This window comes from Podarcis muralis, chromosome 1, assembly GCF_964188315.1.
Source record: "Podarcis muralis chromosome 1, rPodMur119.hap1.1, whole genome shotgun sequence".
In the NCBI taxonomy this organism is placed as follows: domain Eukaryota; kingdom Metazoa; phylum Chordata; class Lepidosauria; order Squamata; family Lacertidae; genus Podarcis; species Podarcis muralis.
Genome location: NC_135655.1, coordinates 89914609 through 89933963, shown reverse-complemented (window position 1 = coordinate 89933963; position 19355 = coordinate 89914609). Strand labels below are relative to the sequence as shown.

The 19355-nt window shown below is 43.9% G+C and overlaps 1 protein-coding gene across 4 annotated transcripts in view; it reads right to left on the bottom strand.

Moving 5' to 3' along the window:
• The window catches only part of GLI2 (GLI family zinc finger 2), a 192844-nt gene that overhangs the window by 25383 nt on the left and 148106 nt on the right, over positions 1 to 19355 (bottom strand). For all 4 annotated transcript variants that reach the window (XM_028742935.2, XM_077934687.1, XM_028742951.2 and 1 more), the window contains 2 exons: positions 8471 to 8673; positions 6815 to 7006 (listed from right to left, as the gene is read on the bottom strand). In XM_028742935.2, the coding sequence (XP_028598768.2) occupies positions 6815 to 7006; positions 8471 to 8673 (395 nt within the window). The remainder of the gene's footprint in view (positions 1 to 6814; positions 7007 to 8470; positions 8674 to 19355) is intronic.

Sequence of the window (19355 nt, the reverse complement as noted above, 5' to 3'; positions counted from 1 at the left end):
GAAGCTAAGCTGGTTGCTCCAGCTTAGCCACATGGCTCTCACAATTCATTATTGTGCTTCTATACCAATAATTTAGGAACTTTCACCACTGCCTGTGCATTCTTACTATTGTACAGAAAAGCACATGAAAAGTTGGTAAGTAAACCATTTTTAACTTACCAAAAGTGTGGCCTTTTTCTATGCTAGGGCAAATGGGAAACTTTGGAAGGAACTTCCAAATATCTATACCCATTTTTTCCCTTGAACCAACAGTACTAAAGCAGCTATCTCCTTTTAAAAACTAGGCATTCATTTCCCCCTTGATTTCCCATGCTAACAAATTTGATCAGTGTAGGCTGCTAATACCATTGTAGCAAATCCAGCAATCACTTCCATCTGTGGCATGGTTCTGTGGGCCACAGCAGTACAGTACAAGCATCTCAGGAAGCTGCAGAGGTTGGAGAGCTTCCAGTGTATATCTGCCCCCCCCCCCTTCAAAGCTTTGGTGTGAATGTGCCCTTGGGTAACAGTGGTTATGAGCTAATGAGGCACTGTGAAGCGTCTTGCACCAAAGAGGCCTGATTTTGATTATAACTACACACACACACACACACACACACACACACACACACACAGAGAGAGAGAGAGAGAGAGAGAGAGAGAGAGAGAGAGAGAGAGTTTTCTCTGTGTCCACTCGCCTATCTTGCTAAGAGGAGGAAGCAGACTGGGTTTGACAGTCATATTTGTCTCTGTTACTCCCACACCTCAAGGGAGATCTGTTTATTAATGTGCCACTTCCCTTGATAAATTACTAAATAGAAAGAAAAGCCTTGTACTCATTCCTCGTTGCTCTTTCCTGTGATTTATGCCCGCAGTGTCAGCTCTGCCATTGGTCCCCATTAATTTGATGAAGGAAGAAGTCTTGATGTCCAACAGCAGCCTGGTGCAGCCGTCTAACACACCCCTTTGCTACACACACAAGTAATTCCCCTCCCCCCGGTGTAAAACTCTGCTGGAAGCTGTCAGATTCTGCAGGCTGGCCTGGGACTCTTCCGGTACAAATATAGTAATATGCCTTTTATTACTGCCTGCTCTAATTTAAATCCTTCTGATATTTCTGCAGGGACGGGGGTTTCTGTTTCTGTTTTCAATGCAGCATCTCCACATGGGTCTCTCTGTTATGATGAGTTCATGTGTGTGCTGAAATCACAAGGCTGCCCTCAGATTATTCTACAGATTAATTACTTCTTCTTTCTTGGTTCTGTTTTTCTTTCAGGAAGGAAGAAGGGAAGCTAATAGGAAGGTTGCTTTGTTTTCCTTCACATAAAATCTGAACATAGTTCTGAGTTCTCCCCCCTCCCCCCCCCCCCCACATGAGGTTCTTGTATCATATCAACTTTCTAATGTGGTACAAACCATGTTGGCCAAAATGCCAATTTGGATTACAAATATTTATCACTTTATCTTCCACAGTACCATATAAAGAGCCTTTGAGAAAGGCTCAAAATGTGAATAAAGTCTCACAGCCTAAAACAGCCTAATATTCAAAATGTGAATAAAGTCTCACAGCCTAAAACAGCCTATATTCTCTCTACACTTTAAAAACTTTCCCACCCCCAAAGCTAAATTATTCTTTGTTATGAAAAGTATGCAAATTAGAAAGTTTGGATAATTTTGCTTTTGGGGGATATCTGCTAGTGTTTCTTTTTCTTTTAGGTTTCTGTTTAGTGCTCTCATTCCTCATTTCCAAGACAATCTTCATTTTGCACACACAGGCTTAATGACTAGTAAGTTGCTTCCAACCCCTTTTAATGGAACATTCTCAGGTTTGCCTTGCGATGGCTGGACAGCTGAAGAGGCAACAAGCAATGTCAGGCTGCTTGTCGTGGTGAGAGGTGAGCAAATAGAGGAAGTTTAAAAGCTTTCCTCTTGGGTCTTTCTGCATTTAAGGTGGCTTTAAAGGTTTGGTTCCCAGAGAGCGCCTGCTTCCTCATGCTTCCTGTCCCTCTGCAACAATATCAAGGCAGGAACGCAGCCTTTGCATTTCCGTCTCCTGAGAGATGTTCAGGTTCCTCAGAGAGAGACGTGGAGTGCAGGGAACGGTAGTGTGGGAATGTGGGTTTGCAAAATGACATTGTGCAGAGGAGCAGGAAGTCTATTTCCTGACCATGTTCAGCAGCAGAACACCTGAAGTTACAATCAGCTTAACATAAATCTTGGAAGTATTCCTCTAATGGGGTTTCCACACATCACTTCCCCATTTGAATCCATGCTAGGTGAGGCTTCAGTACTCTGTGAACTGCTTGCTTTTGTTTTGATTTCAGATATACAAAAAGAAAGCAACCTTGTTCCAAACTGACGGTGTTTGGTACTTAATCCCTCCCTTTTCACTAATAATATAAACAAAAAATTAAGTAGGTTTGAGCAACCTAGCCTACTTATATTACACCTTCTGCTGATTCAGACTGACTTATGCCTTTTCTTCCACCCAACACCCCGTTCCCCTTATGCTCCCATCTCCAATTTCTGACCGTCCTGCTCCTAAAAGACTTTACTTTCCATAGTGAGGAAATGAAATGAACCATGGAATTTTTCAAGGTAAGCACATCAGCCACCTGCTGTTATTCAGCCCTGCCCCAGCTTTCCTGGTGATTGAATTGGAAAAGGAATCTAGAATAACCATAGAACATATTCTATTTTCCACTCCACTCCACCCCACACCCCACCTTTATTTAAAAATATACAAAGGATGCAGAGCCAGAAGTGTATCTTTCTGACATCCACTCATATGCAAAAGTGGCAAATATATATCGTCAAAGGGAGTTTTGTTGGGCACAAGGCAGCCCCCTTATCACTAAGCAGCAAATAGCTGCCACCAACCTCACTGGACTGTTTCCTTATTAGCATTTTTCTGTACTGTGGCATCTCCTCATGTCTTGTTTACACTGCTGCAAATGCCAAGCATTTGTGCTGGCACCAGGTGATGTCCTAGACGCCTTATTTCTTACGGCACAGAGGGCCCCTTCAGCTTTGCATTTCAAGATATTTAAGATCCTTGCTGGGAGACAAGAAAGCTGCTTTCTGTTCCACAATCCACAAAAGTGGTTGTCTAGGAGTCCCTAAACCAGCATAAGTAAATGGGATTGTTTGGAACCTGGGATTCAGCACAAGTTTAGTCAAAAGATCTGAGGGAAGAGCTCTTGCAGACAGGGGCTATCTCTTCAGTTTGTAAATCTTGTTTTCAAATGAGCACAGGAAAAATCCATTGAATTTGATAAGAACCAAGTCATATTTTAAAATCACATGCATGAACAATGATGCCCATAATGTGTGTTTTTTACTTGCATCTTGGGACTACGGTCCCCTTTGAGGGCTTACGTTGTCCCCAGCAAGTATAAGATAAAGCAGGAAAGATGAAAGTGAACTTTTTACTGAAAGCGAAACTTTAGCTGCGGAATTTTGTTGAGGCTTGTGAAGTTTCTAAAGGGACTTCTGTACATCCCTGAAGGTTTAGCTTCAAATAAAATCTGAAGCAAAATTTTTGGTTCTTCCTCAGATGAAACATCTGAGGGATTTCAAGAAAAGGCAAATGAATTTTGGCAAGACTAGTGAAATCTCCCAAGGGGTTTTGCACCTGCCAAGCTGAGATAAAACTTGCACAGGACACTTTCTACAGACTGCTCTCTCTCTCTCCACACATATGATGACATAGGGTAAGGATCTGCAGCTTGTGGTGATTGGAGGCATTTTGACCCTTGAAGTGTGTCATCTGATTCCAGATGCCAATCCAAGGGTGTGTGTGTGTTGTTTTTTTGACAGCTGTGGAAACAGGACTTGGTGACTGGCCACTTAAGCGTCCCATAGATCTCCAAATATACCTTTCCACCAACCCCCCCATAAAGGGTACTCTTTTAAGTCAGATTGGTGTCTTGGTTAGTGAGCCAACTCACAACTTGCAGACATTTAAGTTGCATGCATTCAGCTTTATACACTTGGCGAAAAAATAAATAAAAGGGGTAGTAAAGCAATCACAGTAGTTGTCTGGGAAGAAAGACTACTCAGTGTGTTTTGACTATGTACACTTTTGGCTTTACAGTGGTACCTCTGGTTACAAACTTAATTCGTTCTGGAGGTCCGTTCTTAACCTGAAACTGTTCTTAACCTGAGGTACCACTTTCGCTAATGGGGCCTCCCGCTGCCACCGTGCGATTTCTGTTCTCATCCTGAGGTAAAGCTCTTAACTTGAGGTACTACTTCCGGGTTAGCGGAGTCTGTAACCTGAAGTGTTTGTAACCCAAGGTACCACTGTACATGCTATTTCCCCCAGAACGTGACCCCTGCATAAATCGAGAAGTCCATGGTACAAGTCTCCACTCAGGCATGAAGCTCACAGGGTGACTTTGGATCACTCAAACCTCGGTTCACCCACACACAGCCAGACTTAGCCCACAGGGTGATGGTGAGCGCAAAACTGACACAAGAGAACCATGTGTGCCACCATGAGCAACTTGAAGGCAGGATCAAAATGAAATAATGTGTTTTTTCATGGAAGGACTTTTTTCCTTCTTTGAATCACCCTTTCTTTTTCAGGTACTCTCTTCTAGGTCCTTTGCAAATAAACTTTAGTCCACTGGGAAAGAGACATAAATATACTTTTGTTTGCTTGTTTGCTTCAGATATGAAAATGTTTTAGGCCAGTGCCGTATGACAGCGACCCAACTGCTGCCCTTCTGGATGACTGACATGGGAGCTGGATGGAGTGGGAGCTGCAATTTGTTAAAGGTGCCGCTATTTCCAGTGCCCTTCACAAACTACAGTTCCCAGGATTCTCAAGGATGGTTGAATGTGGTAGAAGAGTGCTTTAAATGTATGGCGTGGAACTGAACAATTGAGAAAAGGGAGAATAGAAAGGCAGTGATCCTGGCAGCCTATTGTAGCTGCTAATAGTCCATGAAAGGTTACAGAAGAGCTTCCTCAGAGGAGCAGTCTTAAAAGCTGATCTCATTCTCCGGAGGTTGCCAAAGTTCTGTCCTTCTGCGTGACATTAACATAAATGCAGCTGTGAGGAACTGGAAATTTTACTCCAGAGCTGCCTCCTGAGAAGAGTCATGTTGAAGGCTGACTAGTTTATTGTGGGCATGAGCGTCAGTAGACAAGATCTGGCTTCAACAGATGTGCAATGTGAAATGAAGCGGTGGCGCGCACACAGATGCAGGAAGAAAACATAAGGCTGGCTATTCAACAATCTGGAACATCAAAAACAAAGTGTTGTGTTTTTCTCCTCTATTAAACATCATGTGCACTGAACCTGTATATGTGCATATATAGTCACCATCTTTCCAGTTCACTTCATGGAACTGATGGAGTGCCTACCAAAACACATGCCACAATATAGTCACTCTGCCACAATTTGCCCCTATGTACCAATAAATCCACAGAAAACATCTTGTTCAACAAAGACTTTTCCCTAAAGGACTCCATCAAATGCACCACACAGCTATGGCAATGCAATGACTGCTGTGGTATTTTTACTCAGTTTGACTGGCTAATCTGTGGTAAACATTCTTCCACCCAAGACCAAATATGGTAATCACTTAGCAACTCAGGATACAAGCTACTCAAGTTTCAGAGGTGAACAGTTCCAGCCCCAAACATTTCTTTCTTTCTGTTGTCTCATTTTTCAGTCAGAACCACCTCTTCTGCTTCTGTAAAAAAAGCAGGAATACCAAGTGCCCAATCCAGCCAAGGTTAAGTACGTTTAAGTCCCATTTCTTTCATTGGAAGCATAAAGCATGTGCTGAAATCAACAGGACCCAGATTACAAGTGCTTCAACTTAGGCTATATTGTGCTCAAGGAAGCAAGCAGGCAAACAAAACCCCACTGACTTCAATAACTGGAGAAAACACTTATGACAAAACCGGCGAATTAATTCTTCACCCTCTTAACTGTTCTGAAGGGCCATCACTGCTTCAAAGCAGGCAACCTAAATAGGCAAAGCAGGCAAAATGTTGGACTACAACTATTTCCACCCCCTCTCTCTGTGAGAGGAGGTTGTCCTGTGTTGGTTTGCATATTGTAAAGCCTGATGGGGGCCTTCCCTCATTAGCAGTACAAAGTTCTTACAACTCATACTCTGAAGCCTCACAGCACCTGACGAGTCTAATGAAGGGTGCTTTGTTAGCAACAGCACCGGAGTGTTTGCAATGTATGCTGCATGCTTTTGATAGACAATCTCAAAATAAAATGAGGGTGGGGCCCTTTGCTGCCCTGGTTTCACCATCTGTGTCTGTCACAAAAAAAGGACCTACAGTCAAGCACAAAAACTAGAGAGGCCTGGCTGGATAATCCATCACCCTGTACAAAGCTTCCTGTTACAAAAATATAAACACACACACACACACACACACACACACACACTCTTTTACAGCGAGGACACTATCGTGAAATCCACTACTAATTACAGGTGCTAAGTGTGCTCCCTGTAGTCATCAGGAGCATGATGGCTGCTCTAGGAACAGTCCTTGGGACTAAAATGTCCTCAGGGTGTACACAACCAAGGGCTCGCCCAGACTTGCGCTTGCCCCGTGCCTGGAAAGCATGGGTCCGGACGGTTTTCCGCTTGCCCCACGCTTTCAAGTGGTTTTGTCCTTGCCCCGCTGATTTCCTTTGGAAAGCCACTCTTTAGCAATAAATCGGAGCAAACGTCAACCAGAAGAAAGCCCGATTGACGTTTGCTCCGATTCAGGGGTGAAGACCAAATTTCCTCAGAAGAAAGTGGCCGGGCAAGGGGAAGTCTGGGTGAGCCCTTGGGAAGGCTTCTGCTTCCTTACTCACCATCTACAGGGCTGAGGTAATCATGAAGGTGCGTTGCACCGGCTGCTCCCGCACTCTGCATAAGGAGGTCCCCGTAAGGATTTGGATGGCTGGCCATGAGCGTCATCTGGTGATAGTAGTCCGCAGGGTTGGCTCCTGGAGGAGGAGGGGGCAGGCCAAAGAGACCTCGTTCTTTCAGATGCTCGTGAGCTACTGCATGGGAGAAAGAGCGAAGGGGGAAGAGGAGGGAGAGGGAGAAAGAAACAACAAGGATAAAATATTTCCGGAGAGTAAAACCGCTGCCGTGACACTAGAATCTCCCCCTCTCCCTGCCAAAAGGTTGCAGTTACGACTCTGACGTATGCTTAGGACGTGTGTGCTCTCTGTGGACAAAAGACACCAGGCTGGGGCCCTCCACATTCCTCCATTTCCGCAAATTTATAAACAATCTCTCATTTCCAACCCCCTTCTAATAATCCCTCTGTATGAACACAGAGTTCACCAGCGAGAGCAAGAGAGAGAGAGAGAGAGAGAGAGAGAGAGAGAGAGAAAGAAAGAAAGAGAGAAATGGAGGAAAGGAGGGGAGGTGGTGAGGGATCCAAGCGCAGTAACGCTGTCAGAATTAACATCCCAGGCTATTATGAAAGAAAAAGACAAACACGGCCCAGTTAACGAGAAGCAGCATAAGAAAATTAAAGCAGGGTTCTAATACGCAGAGTGGGGGGGGGGGGGGCGTTGTGTGTTTAGTGCCTGGCAGTAGAAAACCATTTGGCTTGCCAGAACCAATTATCCTCACTTTTGCCCATTTGTGAATTTTCAAACCTGCTTCTCTGTCCGCTCTCCATTAACTTATTTATTGTGGCTTGAAGGAGAGGGGGAGGGAGAAAGAAAGAAAAACGAAAGCCAGCACAAAGGCCCCTTTCTAACGCCAAGTAATAAGAATTTTTCTTTTGCCGGCAGGAAGGAGGCTTGGGAGTAGCAAGAGGGAGAAAGACTACAAGAGCAATAAAATGCATCTGTAGTTTGCTTAGAGCAGAGACTTGGAATCTTAACACTTGCTAGAGGGAGAGGCCTCTGGGACCAGCAAAACCAAATCAGCAGCAACAGAAAAGCCAGGCGTTACCAGATTGGCTAAGTCTGCCAGGCTGGATTCTAGTTCTGATTCTGCACAGCCTGGATCCTGGGCTTCACCAAATGTATAATACATGTGGACAATTATTACAGACTATGGGCCATACAGCTGTCATCTGAGCATTTGCATGTAGGTATTTGGGCAGGTGGCTGCTACCTACTGAACTTGGTTTTTAACTAATAGTGTCTTTTCCTATTTACCATTGACATGAATAGATAATGAGGACCAAGAGCGCCCAGGAATATTAAGGCCAGCAGCGTTCCCAAGCATCTTTTTCTTTTTCTTTTTAAAAATCAACCTTTCCCTTCAATCTGATCCTATTTCTCTTCTCCTCCAACCTAGCACACAGCATGGGTGTTGTACCTCTCCTCTCCTCTAATAACATAAGACACGTCCCTTTCAAATGCTTCAAATGGAGAGTTTACTTCATCCAGAACTGCCCTTGCCTATTGGCAGCTCCCACCGTGGAGACTATCCTTGAGGTGCATCGATACCCAGGAACAGGTTTCAGCTGGCAGCTCAGCCAAGCCTGTGTTCCCACTTACCATCAGCTGGGCTGAGGCCTCGAGCTGCTGAGATCATAGAGAGGGTCGGGCTGCCGTGCATGGAGCGGAGGTAGTGCTCCATATGGGGGTTCATGTACGCGTGAGGGTGGTTGAAAGGCGACTCTGCAGGCCCCGCAGGGTGTGGAGAAAGGCGGATGAGAGAGATGTCGGAGATGACAGGGCTGCCACTCAGAGTAGGAGGTCTGCAAAGGAGTTAGAAAGAAGTCCCGTCAGTGGGGAGTTTTGTTCAGCATATTTTGGGTATATTAGCATACTGTGAAACACCAAAACAAATATTAGTTAAGACAGAACATTTAAGCTAGCTTAAACATTCTCAAATCTAGCTGACGCCACCTTTTTTCACGGCCACAGGATCATCTGTTGAGGCAGAGAAAAACCGAGGTGTCTTATTTCTACACAGTACAGACCAAGGGCTGTAAATTGAATACATGTTATTTAAATGCCTTTCAGCTGATTAGTTAGTTAAGTGGCTACATGCACATACTTCTGCATATTAGCTATAGCCAGTGCTTTTTTTCCTGGGGGTATGCAGGGGTACGCATACCCCTAAACATTTTGTAAATCTAAGTTTGGCCTCATTGAAGGGTAATATTTCAATATGAGTAGGAAAACGAGAGTACCCCCTAAACTTTTTTTAAATAGAAAAAACCCACTGGCTACAGCCATTCATGGGCAGGGACAACATGGCTGCTGTGCTCCATGCTTGAGCAACCTCCTGTTTAAACTACTTCTCCTTCAGACAACTTGGGGATGACAGTACACCTGGTGATGTCCGAGTGCCCACTAGAGAAAACAGTTATTGCTTTCAAGCATTGTTGTGGGTTCCCAGAAGGTATCTTTTTTATTACATTTATATCCCACTTTTCCTGCAAGTTGCTCAAGGTGGCATACCACTCCCCCCCATTTATCTTTACAAAAACACGCTGAGGAAAGTTAAGCTGAGAGTAAGTGACAGGCCCAAGGTCACCCAGTGGGGATTTGAACCCTGGTCTATTGGATCCTAGTCCAACACTCTAACCACTACACCACATTGCCTTTGATTAGGTCTCTGGTTAGCCACAGTGACAAGTAGGATGCTGGACTTGATGGGCCTTTGGCCTGATCCAGCAGGCTACTTGTATGTTTCTACAGGGTCCTGCTAGGTCCAATAGGACAAATGGAGCCCTAATTCTAAAATAACATTTTTTGAGGCGGGGGACAGACATTATCATTATATAATGATTCCCAACATGGGGAATAGAACAAGGCTTCCCTACTTGGGGCCTGCTTATGCCAGCTTGCTAGCATCTCTGGGATTTCGGCTGTGATGACATCACCCACCCCAGTGATCTGTGTGTGCAAAGCTCTGTGAGGGTGCAAGCTTCCTGTCTCAGGAAAGGTTGGAGATAATGAGGCAACTGTGCAAAATGTACCAATTCAATTCATATTGGTAGAAAGGGCTGGCAGGGGAAGAGAAAAGCGAATCAAAGCCTGTGTTTCAGATTTGGCTTGAGATCGTTACAAATAATCTCTAGCCCCATCTGGAAAAAATGAAACAGGATTAAAAATAAAAGGAGTGATGTCATTAAGAAAACATCTGACATTTTAATGCTGAGGAAGCTAAATTCAAGTGTGTGTGACTACATTGGGGAGGTGGGAGTAGGAGGGGGAGGGAGGTAAATTAAAAGCAGTCCCAGACTACCCTGACCCACGGAGCCTGCCTTCATGCATAAGCCTCGAAAGAAATTCTCTTACATACACAATAAGCTTCCCCTTTCATCAATACTCAGTTTCTCCCAACAGGATTGTGAATGCCTTTGATGCCGGCTTGGAACTATGTATTACTTGGTTTATGACTCTTTTGAGTCCATTCTGATCAAACTAGGAGGCCAACATCTAAAGCCTATTAACAATACCCAGGGCTTGCTTTTCATTTTTGCCCAAAGCTTATATGGGGAAGTGGGAGTCCTTCACTGAAACTTTTTTTGCATTGGCTAAAAATGGGGATGCAAGATGACAGCATCAAGGTTTTAGCTGGAATGTGTGCTACATTAGGGAAAGTAATAGGTGTGTATAAGGGGAGGGGGGGGTGTCATCACCTAAATATTTTGTTGTCACTTTGGAAGGTCATTGTTTACACTGAAATTGGAAGCACCTGCTCAACACCTCAACATGCAGCACAGATGGAGAATGCAACAACATCTGAAAAATCAAGATGACCCCACCAGATAATTTATTTACAAAAAGGACTGTGAATACTCTGTCCTCAAAAGGGAGAGCACCACCAAGGATGTAATAAAACAATCTACACTGGCCGTTACTGAACATAGGAAGGTGCCTTATATCAAGTCAGACCGTCTAGCTCAGTACAGTGGTACCTTGGGTTACAAACACTTTGGGTTACAAACTCCACTAACCCGGAAGTAGTACCTCGGGTTAAGAACTTTACCTCAGGATGAGAACAGAAATTGTGCGGTGGCGGCGGGGCAGCAGCAGGAGGCCCCATTAGCTGAAGTGGCACCTCAGGTTAAGAATGGACCTCTGGAACGAATTAAGTTTGTAACCAGAGGTACCACTGTATTGTCTAAGCTGACTGAAGTCAGCTCTTCAGGTTTCAGACAGGGGTCTTTCCCAAACTTACCTGGAAAAACCAGATTGAACCTGGAACCTTCTGCTTGTAAGACAGATGTTCTACCACTGGGTTAAAGCCCTTCCCGCTAAGGCATTCCAACAAAATGAGCAGGAGGTGTGTGAACAGCACAAACTAATACAACTGAAAACCACTTTCATATAATTATTGCTTATAGTTTCATGTGAAAAGGAGAGGTGTACCATGGAGTTAATCTCTGTCTCTGCTGTCATAAGCAGACCCATTTTAATAGCATCAGTAAGTTTAATATGTAATTACTGCCTAAACCATTTCCACTGTTGAACCAAATTGCTCCCAAGCCTAAGTATTTATGGATCATTTACCGGCTGCCACTTCACCTCCCACCTACAACACCTGGGGTCTTCTTAAGGGAAGGATGCCAGTGAAGAACAAACTATAGAACAACTGGAGAAAATTTAAGAGCACCTACTCTTTGGGTGTTTACTTAAGTCTTTTCTTTTCCCGAAAAGGAAGTCTGGCTAAGCTCATATGGTACAACTAAATCTAATGAAGGATATGCCTATACTATAGAATTCAACTGGTCATTCATGCCCCAGGCATAATGCTGAGAACTGTAGTTCTATGAAGATTTCTAACAGATAATACTTTGTACCTCACAAACTACAATTCCCATGATTCTTGGCAGGGGGAGCCATGACAATCTTACTGATATAAAACTCTTATTAAGCGTGAAGTATGTATTTGTAATGACAGAAAGAAATTGTTTTATGGTAAACAAATTGAACGATCACTTAAGGAATCAGAACCTTGTTTTAATTTTATATGGCTACGGCTGTGGTGCTGGATGCCTGTCTCTGATGACCAGTGATTCAAACTTGCAAATATTGGCTTGGATCCCAATAACAGTCTTTTCCAGAAAACTGCCTGTTACAATAAAATGCACTGAGTTCCGTCCAAAGGCAATTTTGTGCTAGAATAAATGCTTCTGCTTGTACAAACCAGAGTCCTAATTTACACCAACCCCTTTCCCCCATCTACTTACTACAGCCCTCTGTGCCATATCTCATACATTTCCCAAGTTCCTACCTTCAGAAACAGCTTTTCAGGGGTACATGGGGACTGGAGTGCTTGAGTGGAAGTGCAATGCCACCACTAGACACAACCTAATAACCAGATTTTACATTTTCACTAGGAAGTGAGGATCAGCACCAGTTGTGGATGTTTTTTGGCAAATTTTACCAATTCCCCCCACCCCCCATCAATCACCAGTGCTTATTTTAGTCTCCTTGGAGCATCTATGATGGGGAGAGATGAGGTACCTGGGAACTGAAGAGCGGGAGAAGGATCACAAGCAGAAAGGAGCAATCTTTCTTGGAGCATAATTTGCAGCCATGAAGAGATCTCAGATTATTTCACCAGCTGTCAATAGTTCCCCTTGTTGGTGCCATATTCTGAGCTACCTGTCAATGTTGAAAGCCACCCTGCTATCTTAAGGTTTGATGTACATTCCTCCACAGACACAGGGAAGAGCGGGATCTCAGCAGTTGGGATGTGGTGGGGTGTAGGAACAGTGTACTACTGCCAGTAAGATATATTAGGACCCGACACCTGACACATATAATCAGCAGGACCTCAGGAATGTCAGTTGTTTCCAGGAGTGCAATCAATTCCCGCATCCTTGTGCGCTAAGGCCAAGCTTAATTTTCTCAACAGCTGTGGATTCTTTGATGGGGCACAAGGAAAACCAGAGTAAATGTATGGGGTTGTGTCCATCCTTGCTTGCGCAGACTTTCATTTGTGTGACATCACTTCCCCCCCTCTTCTGTCCCTGCCCACCCCACGCTGTTCTGGAGGATTGAGGGAACTTCCAGAACAGATTTGGGGGATGCATGCAGGGAGCAGAGGAAGTTCTGCTGTGCAAGTAGAAGTCCTTGAGCGAACAGAATGACTTTGCTGGATACAACCAATGTTTTAATTAATATCAAATATGCTGAAATAGAGCAGGTCAAAACTGCTTCCTGGCTCAGAAAATTAAATGCAACAACACCAAGAGCAATAGATGGAAGCACAGTTACTGGAAGGAAACACCACTGCTGATCCTGGGACATACAGATGTGGACATAGTGATCCTCCTCAGCTTGCCTTGTGCCTTTACAAATGATACTATTTTTTAAATCAAGGAAACTCTTTGAGAACATGTAGAAAAGTGTTCTGCTGTCTGCTCCCAAAATATGGAACGCCCTTCACTGCACCAGAGCTCAACACAAAAATCATTGTAAGGCTTTTTAGTTTGGCAGGATTAAGTTTTTAACAGGCACGCGACTTTTAATGTGAATTTTGATTTTGTCCTTCTGCCATTTGCAGTTTGAATTCCAGCTTGGTCTACTTGTGCACCTAAGCATTATGGTGATAACAATCCTGAGATGGTTATAGTAGGCTATACCTTTTTTTAGATGAGAAGTAGGGGACCACCAGTTCTGAATGGTCCTCCATCAAAAACCCTGAAAGAAAGAATTACACAATAGGGAAAGGTAGCCCCACTCATTCACTGCTGTGCTACTTTTTTGTTTGCAGAAAATTGTTGTTTTTACATGAAGTAATATTTTAAAATATTGCCCACCACCTGCAATCCAAAATGGGAAAATCCATTCTCCTAGCTCAGATCACTACCATCTCATTCCCACTTCATTCTGCTGTTTGGGCAGACCATACCTAAGAGCCATTTTTTTCACATCACACGAAGTTAAGTTAGTGTGATGAGTGCATGGTCTTATTTTGGCCTGGGGAAACTTGTGTTCCAACATGCTGATTGCAGCCCACCAGGCATGTACCAGATAGGTGCTTGAAAGCCCCTTTATTTTTGCTGTCAAAGGTAAACAACAAAACAGATTTACTGAGGCCTTGGTGGACCATGGGTGACAATTTGTGTGGTCTTATGTGTACCCATACAGTGGTACCTCAGGTTAAGTACTTAATTCGTTCCGGAGGTCCGTTCTTAACCTGAAACTGCTCTTAACCTGAAGCACCACTTTAGCTAATGGGGCCTCATGCTGCCGCCGCGCCGCCGGAGCACAATTTCTGTTCTCATCCTGAAGCAAAGTTCTTAACCCGAGGTACTATTTCTGGGTTAGCGGAGTCTGTAACCTGAAGCGTATGTAACCTGAGGTACCACTGTACTTGTAAACTCTTTCAAGATAGCAAATTTTGCTGCAATCCTATACCAGTGAGGAAGCCCCATGGAGCACAATGGGACTTACTTCTGGGTCGACATATATAGGATTGTGCTTTGTCCCTCATCAAACTTAGCACATGAAATTCAACAGGCAGTGACAGGCCTAACTGCTATAACCAATAGTGTATGGCTAAACCATTGAAATAAAGAAGGTGAACCTCAAATACGTAGCCCCTGCCCCTCCTAGGCAAACATCAAAGGCAGAAATTAGAATTGAGATGGGGACCTCTGAAACCAAATTAAATTAATGCGGTAAAGACAGAACTTTGATTCAAACTTAATAATGGTGATTTTTGTTGCTGTTTAACATGCCTCACAACCCACTTTTACAGGCATATGTTTCTATGCTACATCAAAGGAAGTAAACATTCTGCTTCAGGTCCTAATATCCTTTTTTTTATCTAATTATCGTACTTACATGTTCTTTCTGTTTTAAGTCCAGCAAGCCCTAACTTTTTTTGGAACAAACCTTTCTGCAACAATGAGAGTTGAGCTGACGGCTCACAAGTTCCTCTTAGCAGAATGTTTTTCTTTTTTAATCCATAGAAGTTGTAAGTACATTTTAAAGCCAGCTCCCAAGATTCTGTCACACGAGAATGATTAAGGCTGTACTCATAACCCGGCGAGATTGTGGAGAAGTTGGCGCTTCTGGGACTGGGCCACCCCAAAGGAGGACAGGAAGACAGGTGTCACCATATTATGACAGTGTCCCCAAGTGAAGCATTTTATATCTTCTCCAGAGGAATGAATGACAACCTTTTACTTATACAGGAGAACTCAAGTTGTATCTGTATCCATGCTCTGGTAATCTTGTTTAGATTACTGTATGTGTGCCCGTCTCTGAAAATGGTAGTGATGGACTCTGTTCACCCCACCCCCCTAATGTACAGAGAGCACGTGGTCCCCACCAAGGGGTGCTTGTGAATTCAGGACCTCCGCACTTTGGAAGGGCCAAAGCTCAGTAGTAGAACATCTCTTTTGCATGCAATATATTCCAAGTTCAATCCCCATTATCTCTAGGTAGGGCTGGGAGAGACTTCTGCCAGTGAATGCAGACAATACTGAGCTAGATGGGCTAATGGCAGTAAAATACCATTTGGACTTATAGGCTTTTGGCAAAATGAATTTATAAAAGAATGTTTTGAGAAAGGTGCAGGAGGAAAGGGGGCATTAGACTAAGCATACATCATGTATCATGAAACACGTCTTCAACCTAGGAGCAACAGCTCTGGGCCTGTCAAATACGTAAGTGACCATTGTAGTTGCAAATCATTAAAAGAAAAGACTAGGCAGCAGTGACTGGGCTCTCTTATCATGTCCCTGTGTAATGTTGAAATGCTTCTGTAAGTGCCAAGACTGCCTAAAACGATTGTGCAGAAATTAATGCACCCCCAGAGAGGCATACTTATAATTATGTGCTTAACTCTCTCATTGAAATCAACAGAACTTTTTTTAAAAAAATGCTTATCTGTGGCTGGATTGCAGCAATCAATAGGATAAAAGCAACCTACCTACCAGCCAACCACAGCTTTCCATTATAAAGGTAACAGCTTTCCATTGTCTAAGCAGAGGCTTCCGCCAGGCCTCATCTCTCATTCTCTCAGCACATGCCTCTGTTTCTTATGCAGACACATATCTGTACACAAATCCCATTCTGCTTGACCCCAAGATCACCCTGCTTCCATTACAACATTGTTGTAGGCTGAACCAGACTTGCTTCAGTGCCAGGCCTAGAATGCCATTCCCTTTGCGGAGCAGTAATAAAGAAATCGCTGTTTTAAGCTGACAAAGAACAGATTTCGTACTGAGTAAACACTGGTGTTTTGGTAGGGAAATTAAGTTATAGAATTGTTTCTAGAAAGAGAAACTGACTCATACAGATGGACTTTGTTAAGACACTACAATCTGGTACCATCCACACAGGTGAATTGTGAGTTCGATAGGTGGGTAGTTAGTTAGTTGATTATATAGACAGATATAGACAGACAGATAGATAGATGATAGATAGATAGATGATAGATATAGATAGATAAGATAGATAGATGTGGTGTTGCTTTTATAAGGCTAGATGGCCTGCTTTGGTTGCAATATGAAATGCTTGGGTGTACCAGAGAGGTGGAGTGTGTGAGCCAATACAGTGGACACTCGGGTTGCGAACATGATCTGTGTGGGATGCACGTTCGCAACCCGCCTCTGCTCACACGCGGGTTGCGATTCAGCGCTTATGTGCAATTTAGCATTTCTGCGCATGCACGACTGCCGAAACCCAGAAGTAACCCGTTCCGGTACTTCTGGGTTTAAGCAGTCCACAACCTGAAGCGGACGCAACATGAGGTATGACTGTATTTTCTCTCAGTGTCCCTGTTTGACCATGACAATAAACCACAGGGTGATGTCCAATTGGTGTGCAATTTTCAGTGATTCCTCCTCTCCCCTGCAACCTCTTGCCCCTCTATCTGCTCTGGGGATCTTCCAATCATTCTGAGAAGATTCAGTGAGGGTGAGGAACTGTAAGAGTGAGGGGATATTGCTGAAAATGGTTTCATTCCCCATTTCACGGATGGATGTATTCCATCCGTGTAAATACACCAATTGGATGCCACCCTCTGGTTTATCGTTATGTCTGAACACGGAAACTGAAAGAAAAGAGATCTTTTGACCTGTTGGAGGAGAATGAGTCTTTTGTGTTCATTCCTGAATCTGTGCGCTTAAGACTGTGTATGCTTGAAAGAGTAGTGGAAAACTGGCCAAATCTAAGGCTCTTTTTATGATCTGAGATTTCTGCAATGTATGGCATATGATTTTTACCATTTAGCAGTGGACAGAAGGCTTACTTATACACAGTACAATGTTTACAGTAGGCTGTCAGCATGTAGCATGACGTAAGTCCCAGTGCTAGCCAAATAGATATTATTTGTTCTATACATAAAGCATTCAGCAAGTTTTTTCTTTGAAAAAGGCATGCTTAGTCTAGAGTGCAAAGAAAATACATTCATTTTTTGCTAATTTAAAGTAAAATATGACTCATTTTAAAAAGAGACATTTGGCTGCAATCCTAACAGCTTAGCCATTTGCCAGTTACTGAAAACCATCCTATTTAAATTCTATATAAAGAGTACTTATATAAATAAAAGACTTTATATGTATTACAGTTTTACAGAACGTAAGAGCCAGCCAGATTTCTGAGCAGCCAGCTCAGAGAGAGGGAGAGATGGAAACCGGAGTATAGAAAGATTCCTCTTCAATCCTCTTGCTGGTATATTTCGGAACACGGGCACTTTGTGTGAGACTTCCCTTGCACTTGATTCAGAAGTTGCAGCCACATACTTGCCAACTGTCTCGATTTAATCAGGACACCCTGAATTTTGGATGTTGGCAGATACCGCCAAACTCCTCAGCACACTGCTGGGCACCTGGGTCCCCTTGCACCCTTGAGAGCGCAGTGTGCCAACCACCTCAGCATGGTGTTGGGGTGCATGCTGGGTGAGCAGAGAGGAGTGTGGTGCAAACAGTGGTGCAAACTGTGCTCGGCTGGGATGTGCACCCTATCCTGTCTGGCAGGTGAGAGGCCCAGTGGGTGCCCACAGTCCCTGAGTGGTAGTGGCGGCGGTGCCTAAAGAGCCACTACCTCTGTCCAATGTTAGAGGAGAAGAAGGCAGGTTCCAGCTCCCTCAATGTCTCCTCTCTGCCTCCTGATTGGCTGCTTTCCTCACTGGCAACTGGCTTTAAGGAGAAAGTGTGCACTCTCAGTCTCCAGGAAACCTGCAACTTGGAGATTCTGGCCTTGCAGGGCGTAGACCCTCAGGAGACCTTCCAAATTTATGGTTCTGTAAGTCTATGATTCTCTTAGCGAAAGACGCAAGCCACACAGGTCCCAATTTTCCTCTGCGGCATGTTAGAGTGAGACCCTATCAGCATACGACACCTCTGCTCAGAGATCTGTACTGGCTGCCAATCTGCCACTGCACCAAGTGCTACTATTAACCCAAAACCTTGACAGCCGTTTACTGGCAGGGCCACCTTACCCCAGTATATGGCCACTTGGCCACTTCGATCTGTGGAGCTGGCGCTGTTCCCTTCCAACTAGCGCAGTCTGGTTGCCGGGCCGAATCGTAAAGGCATCCATGGCAACTAAGTAACTGGAGTTTTGCAAACCTGTTTATAATTACTTTTAACCCCTATGCATACCATTCTTATTCAATCATTCTCTCCGGCTTGGTTTTTTTTCTTTAAAAAATGAAAATAATAAGGCTGTGCTGGATTCCAAGAACCATAAAGTGGAATACTACTGCCATGGGAAACTCCCCCCCCCCCCCCATGAACAAAAGCCTAACAAGGTGCCTGTCTGCCTTTAGGCAGATTGGTGAGGATCAGCCCTAAACCCACATTTACATACCAGGAAACAGGGCTAGGAGGCCAGCTGGAGCTCCCTAAATGAGGTTGTTGGAATGAAGCCATTAACCCAATCAATGTTTATAAGGAATAGAGCGTTAAATACTAGTGGGTTGCTGGCTATTAAATTATAAAGAACAGGGGTCTCTTTATGGAATCCACCAGAGTTCTGAATTTAACTGGGCAATCCTATAGATGTCAATCCAGGAGTAACCCTGGTTGAATACAATAGGTTGTATTCAATCTTAGTAATAATTTGAGGAGACCCATTTAAATGAATAGGCATGATTAACTTAGGCCCATTAAGTTCAGAGGGTATACTCTGTGTAAAATTTCACTGGATACAATTGACTTCAACCCAGGTAAGTGGGTATAGCTAAGGTGGGCAACCTTTTTTCTATTGAGGGCCGCATTCCCGTGGAGGAAATCTGCTGGAGGCCACATGTGAGTGGTTGGAGCAACTCCATTTTATTTTTCTTTCTGCCACCTCATTCTCTCACTTTCTTTCTTCCCATCCAGTAGGCTGCTGGTGAGGGGTAGATCCCTCTTGCCAGAGGTTGAGACTGATAGCATGCAGACAATTTATGCAGTTGGTCTGAGGGCTGCATAAAGTTAGGTCTGGACCACTGGTTACTGGTATTGGACTGCAT